The 10303-nt window shown below is 42.9% G+C and overlaps 1 protein-coding gene across 1 annotated transcript; it reads left to right on the plus strand.

The window, feature by feature from the left end:
• Positions 1–6626: 6626 nt before the first annotated feature.
• On the plus strand, positions 6627–9750 carry LOC146717972 (uncharacterized). The gene is made up of 2 exons (XM_085467334.1): positions 6627–6674; positions 9124–9750. The coding sequence occupies exons 1-2, from the start codon at positions 6627–6629 to the stop codon at positions 9748–9750; spliced, it is 675 nt and encodes a 224-aa protein (XP_085323460.1).
• Positions 9751–10303: the final 553 nt, after the last annotated feature.

A 10303-nucleotide genomic window follows, 5' to 3' on the forward strand; every position in this document is an offset into this window, starting at 1 on the left:
TGTTTACGCCTCACTCACCAAGGCTGTCTTTTTCATGGCCGCTAAATAAATTCTAAATTTCCTCTGTCTGTGTAATTACTTTCACTTTCCTTTGCTGTTCTTGTAAATCATATTGTCTTTGTGCTGTTGGTCCATCAGGACGAGTGTAAGCAAAGCAAATTCCCACAATGAGGACTTGTTTAATTTCTCTGGTGTTTGCTTCAGCAGTAATGTTGTGTGTATTCAGCGTATAGACTTACTTCTTTATCTCTGTTTATGATCGTTTACACACAAACTGAAGTCAATTTCCCTAAAGTCTCTACTTACTCAGTTTCCACTCACAAAAAATGATGAACAAAGGAACTAAGTAGCTCTTTGTGTTTGGAATAAGATATATGCTTTAAATCTTCACCCTGGCAGAGGAGGGCTGAACGCACCTGATTCTGAGTGAATGAGCATCTATCAGAATTACAAAGGAGCCTTCAGTCTATTATGGTTAAACTGCGATACCTTCTTTATCCATATATGCGTGGTTTAAACTCAAACAGTAAGTTGCATGTTTATTACTGATGTGTCTCCAACTACTAAGAGATGCAGTCTCTGTTAACAGCGAGACGCAGAGTGAGAGCTGCCTCGTGAGTGGGTGTAATGTGGGCTCGACGTGGACTGCGCCATATATGCTTTTTAAAAGCGGTATTACCTACCTGTGATTCCCCAAGTGTTTTCTGGCGTATTGTTACACAATATTCTTAAAAATTATAACAAAGATGGAAGAGACAAAAATTCAGTGGAAGACATCAGCTCCTGTGGTTCCTGTCAGGGCTCATTTATTCACCTCTCATGCTTATGTGAGTCCTTGCCATCTTCTCACCATATGAATACTCATCTACATTCACATCCCTCCTCTGCCTGTGGCTCTGCATCCAAACACCTTCCCAATGGGGTTTGCTGTCTGCATTTCACTGCATCCCTCATTGATTTGGCCTCGTCTGTGAGTTGAAGAGACCTCCACCTGGGTCAGCCCAATCTGAATCCCTCTTTAGGCTGCAGACTTAAGGTCTCAAACAGTTCAGATGCCCCCTTTGATTATTTTTTGAGCCCTAGGATATGAAAACAAGGTGGAAAAATAAAATTACTTTTTCCCCCCTTTTTGCTGTATGTGCTGAAAACTCTCACTGTGCATTTGCCCTTTTCCTTAAGACTGGCAGTAAAACAGAAGGAAGTAAAATGGATAAAAACATCAAAATCAAAGGCCTGATATCAGGTTACACACAAACCATGATAAAAATACTTCACGCCGTTTCTTATATTGGGCCATGATTTAATTAGATGAACTATGACAGACTGAAATAGAGCTAAAAATAATTCATTCGACATTACCCAGAGGCAGGAAGAAAACTGTCGGCAAGACAAGACAGGAGGAAAACTAACAATGACACATACACAGCAGGAGTTTGTCCTTTCTCTGCATTTGTCCCACCACCCCTCCCTCCTGCATTCAGTCTTTTATTTCACCACATTGAGCATTTAACATCAAACTGGCCTGACCATGGCCTCCTGTTGATGATAGATACCCGTGGGACCTGAGTCATCAGACTTGCATTCCTGCATGTCATTCCACCAGTCCTTTGATGGATGTGCTCTGTTTCTCTATGCCTTTCAGTGAATCATGTACAAGAGTACAATTTCCTCCTTAATTTTCACTGTATTGGTTAAAGTCTCTCTAGTCAGACCTTTTCCTTGCTCCCCTAGCAACATTACAGCTGCAGTGGACAGCTCCCACTGCGCTGCAGCTCCAGTGGAGATAATCTCCCTGTCAGCATCCCGACTCTCTTTCAGATGTCAACTGACGCCAACACTTGTATACCCTCAGATTGCACTTCCACAGTGCTGCTAGCAAATACTCATCTCACCTTTTTGTGCTACTACTTTTTATATACCATCACATCATTTTGATAGAATCAGGCATGCTATCATATACTTACACACTCATAGTTGCTTCACTTTAACCTGGTAAACTCCTGTAGTCACTTTGAGTTGATGAATATCATTAATTTTCTGTGTGTGACTGCAGGAATGCGTGAATATGTTTAATGGCCTATAATAGTTTGTGTTCCAGCTTAATATGAATAAATTCAATTCTGAAACTGTGTGAAGTAAACTGTGATTAAAAAGAACCAAAGGAGGAAATCTTCAGTCAACGCATACTCAAGATTCTCAACTACTGCAGGTACTTTTTAACTACACATGTACAGCCATGCAAACCGGAGGTGTGGCTTTAGTGTAATTAGCTTAATTATGCCGTCTGTCTTCTTACTCACAATGACTGAAATGAGTCATTTTGGACTAATCCCAAAGTAAAACTAATGAATGACTGATGAGAATGTTGCCAATTTGCACTCACATAGCCTTACATTTTGAAATATTTATTTATTTATTTTAACTGATCACGGTATTAGATCAAAAACCACAAATACGTCAAGGGATTTTCGAACATCATCTTCTGGAGTGATGAATATCTGTACAATCCACAGAGTCAGTATTGATTTATTTCGAAGAATGCCTGAAAACGTTGTCTGGCTTATGATCAGCTTATGTATCTGATGCCCTAATTGATCGTTTCCAGTCGTGCTACTGGCTGTGGGGCAGAAGAGGGGAAAACGCCATTTAAACATGGCATAAAAGTTCCTGTCTGACGTACATTGTGTGGAGATTCCTCTCCCTCACCCTGCCTACAACAAGAAAGCACACAAAGGTTTTCTGTATTTTTGATGTGGTAGCTTGACAGTATTTCACTTTTCATTGATAAAGCAAAGGTGAGAACTTATTAGCAGCTGTCAGCTAACTACCTAACACTGATCCTTAGTTTCCCAGGTTATTGCTGTCGATGCTCCAGGGGCATTAGTGACATGGCAGTAATATGTTAATTAAGTTATATCAGATAAATCTAACCAAAACATTCCAGTATCACTTTAAATGACCCACTACTGGCAACCTAAGCTGCTGTGGAGAAAGATGGATGGGTGCAATATTGGCTCCTGTACTCGTATGATTAGCTTGGGAGAAGAGGGTTCACATACAGTGCCAGACGCTACACTTTGCTGGCAGCTTGGGAACAAATTGAAAGGCTCATTAGTGTTTATTTTGGTTAAATATTCCAGGAATGAATAAGTGTCAGGTAGCAGAGAAAAGTCTTGTTTTGCCTTACAGGTAGAGGTTTCCTTAATTACAATGATAAACTCGCTAGATCTTTAATGTGCCGCTGTAAAGTTTATATTATGCGTCCTGGTAGCTGTATGTCATTCTCACAGAAAGCTGAATGTTTGTTGACAGATGCCAGCAGCAGCTGACTTACATCATTGCACTGAACACACCCATTACTGAGGGAAAGGTAATTGGATTCACAAATCAGCTGACAGCTCCAGGTTTATAGTGGCATTGGGCTTTATGGGCAATATTTCAAGGGCTGTTGGGCAGTTTGTCAGAGGTAGTTTGTAGGTAGCATGAAACCGGCACACATGAAAGCACCAGGGGAGCATCAGCATGCATTTCCTTTTACTGAGGAACCCACTTGCGAGCCATGAGTCACCGTGATTTCAGTCAGCACCAAAACTAAGCCCTGGATCCTTGTAAGGAGGAATACATTTTTTTTAAAGATAAATACTTGACTTATTGTCTGAAATGAAGCCCAGGCTACATCTTTTATCTTATATCAAAGAGCATTCAGAACTGCACTAACTGACCCATTTGCTTGGATCAAATAACAAGCATGCTACAGGATCTTATGAGTCATTTTTCTATCAAAGCAACTACAGGGTCTGTCCATTGAGAAGGTCTGATCTGGGAAGATGAAAGGCATTTTGTACTTCTCAAAGTTTGAACTGAACTGAATGAAGAGGTCAGAGCATATGGCATGGTGCAGTATGAGATGACCCCTTTTTCATTCCATCTGTATCTTGTGCTCTTTATTTCAGCAGAACGGGCAGTATGGTTGAGCTGTGAGAGACATACTGGTATGGCTTCTCCTGGGTCACAAGAGAAGAAAATGTCGAGATGGCCAAAGCAGACTCCAGCTGAATCTTTTCAGATTTTCTCCCTGATCCTTCATCTGCCTGTTCTGCTGATGTGACCAAGTGGTCGGCGGGGTTATGAACAAAATAAATAAACTTGACAACGCCACCTAGGGGAATTACACCCCCAGGAAATATATTTAAGAAAAATAAATAAAAGGAATAAAAGAAGACCGCACAGATTCAAGGATGCACACTGAGGCAGGTTGGCTTCCAATATTAAAACAGTTTTATTTATAGAAATAAATAAAATATTATAAATAATATTTTATAAATAAAATATTAAAAGTCAAGATGTAGCGTCATTATTGACAGTGTCCTACAGTAAAAATAAAACAATCGTGGAACTTGGACTTACCAGCAGCCGTGGAACCAAAAGAAAATCACACCAAAAGAATCACTGCAGACCACCCAGTGCTGTACAAAAGAAAGTGTGAAAACGACCCACCACCTGAGGTCCCAGGGCCACTGGCTCGTCCTCCTTCACTGAAATAAAACACAGAAAAGTATGTTAAAAGAATAAAAGGACACTGAGCGTCAGGCTCGCTACAAATCATAAAAAGACTAAAACACACTTTAATAACTTTAATAAAAGAAATCACACACACACACACACACACACACACATACACACGGGAAAGGCTTATTCCCCACGGGTCAAACTACCACTCGTGCTGGTAATAATTATTCTCAGGCGTAGGCCGGTCTGGCTCCCCACCGGCTGAGACCGGCCACCCAGGCGATTTAGAGTCCCAGCACGACACTCGGGCAGAGAATCACTTCAGCCCGATCACAGAAGTGTGGGTACGAGCAACAGTCCAGGGTAAAATAGAACACCAGGCGAACCCAAAAAAAGGTAAGCCTACTTAATAAAAACAAGATAAGACAAAACAAGACAAGACAGCAGACTCCACCAAGGAGGAGTTCACAACAGCAACTGAGAAGGCAGTCCACTCTTCCAATTTAGGTTGGACAATTTACCATGGAGAGGTGAGTACAGCAGTGAACCCTGAAACAGATAAGTGTAACCTTAAACTCTTATAGCTATGAATGCTAATAAAAGTAGTTCTAACAGCTTACCCCAGGACCGGAGGCACTATACTCTCATTGGTGGAGATACCACGAACACCTCTCTCCGCAATGGCAGAATTAAACAGACTGCTGCGCTACAACTGGCCGGAAAAGGATATTAACACCAATTCCAGTATTCGGAGGGAATCGAAGGTTAAGCGAGAGCATACCTGTAGCTGTCGTATAATCGGCTCTTGCTGATCAGTCCGTCGCAGTACGCCAGCATTTACTGCTGTATCGTACCAGAAGCTCGGGAGGAATTAATCCAACAAGACATCGGCTTAGCTTTATACAGGCTAGCGCCACCCTGCAATCAATGTGCAGGTGGGTTCCCAATTAACCCGATCACCTGATACAAGGAGCGAGTGCAGTGGTAGAGCGAGCGAGAGAGAGAGAGAATGAGAGAAGAAAAACAACGGAAGGCGAGTAGCCCATCTGGCTACACTGACACTGGTCCAAACAAGAGCCACTAAGGCAGGGAGGCTTGAGGATTAATTGTTTTCTGCAGGTACAGAGGGCAATGCCAGCGGTCTGCTTTATAGAGCCCCCATTGAGATTCCATATGTTGGGTTAAATCTGTTCCCTTTTTCCCCCAAAGAATTGGCTTGTGTGTGTTTGTCTGCACTCTGGACTGACAAAGAGGTCCAGAGCAGCATGTTGTGGCTCGCTTACCAGCAGAACGATTCCCAAACCAGAAATCATGCCAGCCACTTGGCCTAATGACATCTGCTAACATCTCATTAAAGTATTAAATAGCAGTGAAACTGTTGCCTTTGGAGTTGTGGGAGGCATCAAGTCTTTTCTACCTGAGGCTACAATCGTGTGAGTGCGACCTTTCTTTCAAGAACATCCTTCATTTCGTAGGTACTTGGAGTAAATTCGCTGAAAAGGTATACATTCATGTCAACTGAAGATACCTGTATCCTTCACTGCTGATGAAAAGATAGAAAACACAAGAATTTCTAATTGCATCTGATATAGGAAATACTTAATTGATTATTAATCACACAAATCAGCCGCAGCATTAAAGCCGCGGACAGATGAAGTGGATAACCTTGATGACCACATTATGATGCAAATTTCTAGCAGGAATCCTTGGGTTTTGGCTTTCAGTTTTTTTTACTTCTTTTCCATATGGGTACAGTGAGACCTTGAGGGCACTGCTTTGCTTACTTGGTCACCTTGCTACTGTAGTTTCCATTCTATAATTTGTGCTTGTCCTTGTTGTGAAGATTGGTTTGTGACAGTTCTAAGATAAATGGCTTATGTCCTGTGGAACATATTTTATTTTGCTATGTCCAGTATATCATGCCAATAAATCAACACTTATGTGTCTAACCTCCCCCGCCGTTGCCAGGACAGCTCGTGGTGTGCCAGATTTGGTCAACAGCTGAATGATAAATTCCCTTTCTGAAGGCCACAGGAATATGCCAACGTTGCTGGGCTGATTTATTAAAGACAAAACAGAATGTGAGTGTGGGAGTTTTGTTACCGATGGGATCGTGAATGATCTCTGCTGCTGCCACCGGCCAATATGGAGGGGATGATGCCACAGTAGGTGTACACAGAATTATCTCTTTGGATGCACTGTCGAAGAAATGAAGCGAATATATACAGCAACCAAATCGCTCCCTCCACAGGGATTTGCAACGTAAAAGCATTTTGCATCAATAAACAGAGTGAAACAGTCCCGTCATCCATACTAATCTCTGCATACTTATTTTTCTTTATCAGTGTTGTACTGTAACAGCGCTGGATAAAGGCTTAAATCCTGCGATGACTGTTTTTGTATCCTTGCCAACATTCGTTCAGTTCCCTACGTTATGTTGAAGATGAAGGTAATATATAGTACAAACATAAGTAGATGAATTTTCTGCTATGACCCTAACTTTTTCTCAGCCAGTAAAATATTTAAAGCCACAGATTGTTTGAGCTCAGCTTATTCATGTAATGTTGTCTCTTGCCTTCACATCGAAGTGCTCATTAGTGAAACTACTCGTATCTCTGCATGATGTACTGCATGGGAATGTCTTTAGGGTTCCTGCATATACAGAGAACAGCAAATCGTTTCATCATACAGTGGGGCAAAAAAGTATTTAGTCAGCCACCGATTGTGCAAGTTCCCCCACTTAAAATGATGACAGAGGTCAGTAATTTGCACCAGAGGTACACTTCAACTGTGAGAGACAGAATGTGAAAAAAAACATCCATGAATTCACATGGTAGGATTTGTAAAGAATTTATTCGTAAATCAGGGTGGAAAATAAGTATTTGGTCAATAACAAAAATACAACTCAATACTTTGTAACATAACCTTTGTTGGCAATAACAGAGGTCAAACGTTTACTATAGGTCTTTACCAGGTTTGCACACACAGTAGCTGTTATTTTGGCCCATTCCTCCATGCAGATCTTCTCGAGAGCAGTGATGTTTTGGGGCTGTCGCCGAGCAACACGGACTTTCAACTCCCGCCACAGATTTTCTATGGGGTTGAGGTCTGGAGACTGGCTAGGCCACTCCAGGACTTTCAAATGCTTCTTACGGAGCCACTCCTTTGTTGCCCGGGCGGTGTGTTTTGGATCATTGTCATGTTGAAGACCCAGCCTAGTTTCATCTTCAAAGTTCTCACTGATGGAAGGAGGTTTTGGCTCAAAATCTCACGATACATGGCCCCATTCATTCTGTCCTTAACACGGATCAGTCGTCCTGTCCCCTTGGCAGAAAAACAGCCCCATAGCATGATGTTTCCACCCCCATGCTTCACAGTAGGTATGGTGTTCTTGGGATGCAACTCAGTATTCTTCTTCCTCCAAACACGACGAGTTGAGTTTATACCAAAAAGTTCTACTTTGGTTTCATCTGACCACATGACATTCTCCCAATCCTCTGCTGTATCATCCATGTGCTCTCTGGCAAACTTCAGACGGGCCTGGACATGCACTGGCTTCAGCAGCGGAACACGTCTGGCACTGCGGGATTTGATTCCCTGCCGTTGTAGTGTGTTACTGATGGTGACCTTTGTTACTTTGGTCCCAGCTCTCTGCAGGTCATTCACCAGGTCCCCCCGTGTGGTTCTGGGATCTTTGCTCACCGTTCTCATGATCATTTTGACCCCACGGGATGAGATCTTGCGTGGAGCCCCAGATCGAGGGAGATTATCAGTGGTCTTGTATGTCTTCCATTTTCTGATGATTGCTCCCACAGTTGATTTTTTCACACCAAGCTGCTTGCCTATTGTAGATTCACTCTTCCCAGTCTGGTGCAGGTCTACAATACTTTTCCTGGTGTCCTTCGAGAGCTCTTTGGTCTTGGCCATGGCGGAGTTTGGAGTCTGACTGTTTGAGGCTGTGGACAGGTGTCTTTTATACAGATGATGAGTTCAAACAGGTGCCATTCATACAGGTAACGAGTGGGGGACAGAAAAGCTTCTTACAGAAGACGTTACAGGTCTGTGAGAGCCAGAGATTTTCCTTGTTTGAGGTGACCAAATACTTATTTTCCACCCTAATTTACCAATAAATTCTTTACAAATCCTACCATGTGGATTCATGGATTTTTTTTTCACATTCTGTCTCTCACAGTTGAAGTGTACCTCTGGTGCAAATTACTGACCTCTGTCATCATTTTAAGTGGGGGAACTTGCACAATCGGTGGCTGACTAAATACTTTTTTGCCCCACTGTATGACCACATTTGGTTGTGACTACTGTGGGCCCTGTCAACTACAGCACACAATAAATCCCTGCAATGCAGGCAGCAGATGTGAATGTGCATCAAGCTACTGTATGAATGTGAAACTGCAGTGCTCTGTAATGCTTTTTCTTAGATACAGAGACATGAGTTCAATTTAAAGGGGTTTTACATGAATGCCAATTTCCTTAATGCAGACACAAAAGACCCACTACAGTGTTTGTCTCCCTGCTTATGTCCTTGTCTACTCTCGTGTCTTTTTTGTATTACTTTCCCTGGAACACTCTCTCACAGTCTGTGTCTAAAACCTAAAGAGAATTATTGATTTGATCAACTGGTCTCTGAATGCTATTGACTCCCTTTTCTCAACGAGAAGTCTGCTCTCGGGAGAGCCCGAGTGCCCTGGAGGGACTTTCCCTGCCGGATACACGATGGACGGGTGGCAGAAATGGAGGGTCATGTGCCTGGCGGGACTGTCGATCGAGGGCGCTGAAGATATCTACCTATTTGGAACCATGATAACAGGGTTCTTGCTGATCGGAGCTGGCTTGGCCCTGGCTTATCGGAGAATTAAGACAGCGGAACCAGCTGTTCAAACCCCCCCAAGGCTGCCCGCTGGGATTGGAACGATGGGACGAGGCGCGACTTCTCAGAACGGGCTCGAAAGCAGAATGGTTAAGACCTTGGAGACGCTTACAGCTGCCGTGAATACTCAGAATAACACCTCTGAACGTATATTAGAATACATCAAGGAGAGGCCTGCTCAAAATGACACCCTTGAGCGAAAGTTGGATTGCATCGCGGAACAGCTCACTGCAGTCGTGAGTTCTCAGAATTGGCTATCTGAGCAAAAGAATGAAAACACCAGCAAGTTTGATACCATCATGGAGAAGCTCACGGTTCTCCGAGAACAGTGTCGGAGTGTTAAAGAACAGCTTTGAAATTCTCATGAGTTGTCGCAAAGAAAAAACACCATCATAATCCGGCTACCCCTTCGACGCCAGCTGTGGGCTCAAGGCTGGAGCTGAACATCGGGTCAGCTGGAGGCGCAGTCGAAAGATTGCAGCGGTCCCAGATCAGATGTACACACTGGGACTCTTTCCCATGTTGCTGTCTGTGTTTATTGTGCTATGGTGTGTTGATATCTGTGCATTCCTGTATTATCCTTTTGTGTTGCACATTTCGATGTTTTTTTCCTCGCTACCTGGCCTGACCTGTCTCCCCAATGTGATGTTTGTATTGTATGTACGGTCGGCAAGGTCTGTCATCTCGGTTGTGGGCAAAAGACCTGCAACTGACAAATAAAGGCTATCTCATCTCTCATTGTCTCTGACAGAAAAGGGAAGAAAGAAGAAGAACGAAAACCATCAAGCCCGACTGTCAGATGAACATGACAGAGCTGGGCTTGTCTTTTAATACATATTTTCACTCTCAACTTGAAATCGCATCTAATATTGAAGCATCGCATCTGTTACTCTCTGGGGTTCATCAGTA

The sequence above is a fragment of the Copadichromis virginalis genome, linkage group LG2, assembly GCF_057382275.1.
Source record: "Copadichromis virginalis isolate Kocher_CV1m ecotype Utaka linkage group LG2, C_Virginalis_male_GT1.1, whole genome shotgun sequence".
Taxonomy (NCBI): Eukaryota; Metazoa; Chordata; class Actinopteri; order Cichliformes; family Cichlidae; genus Copadichromis; species Copadichromis virginalis.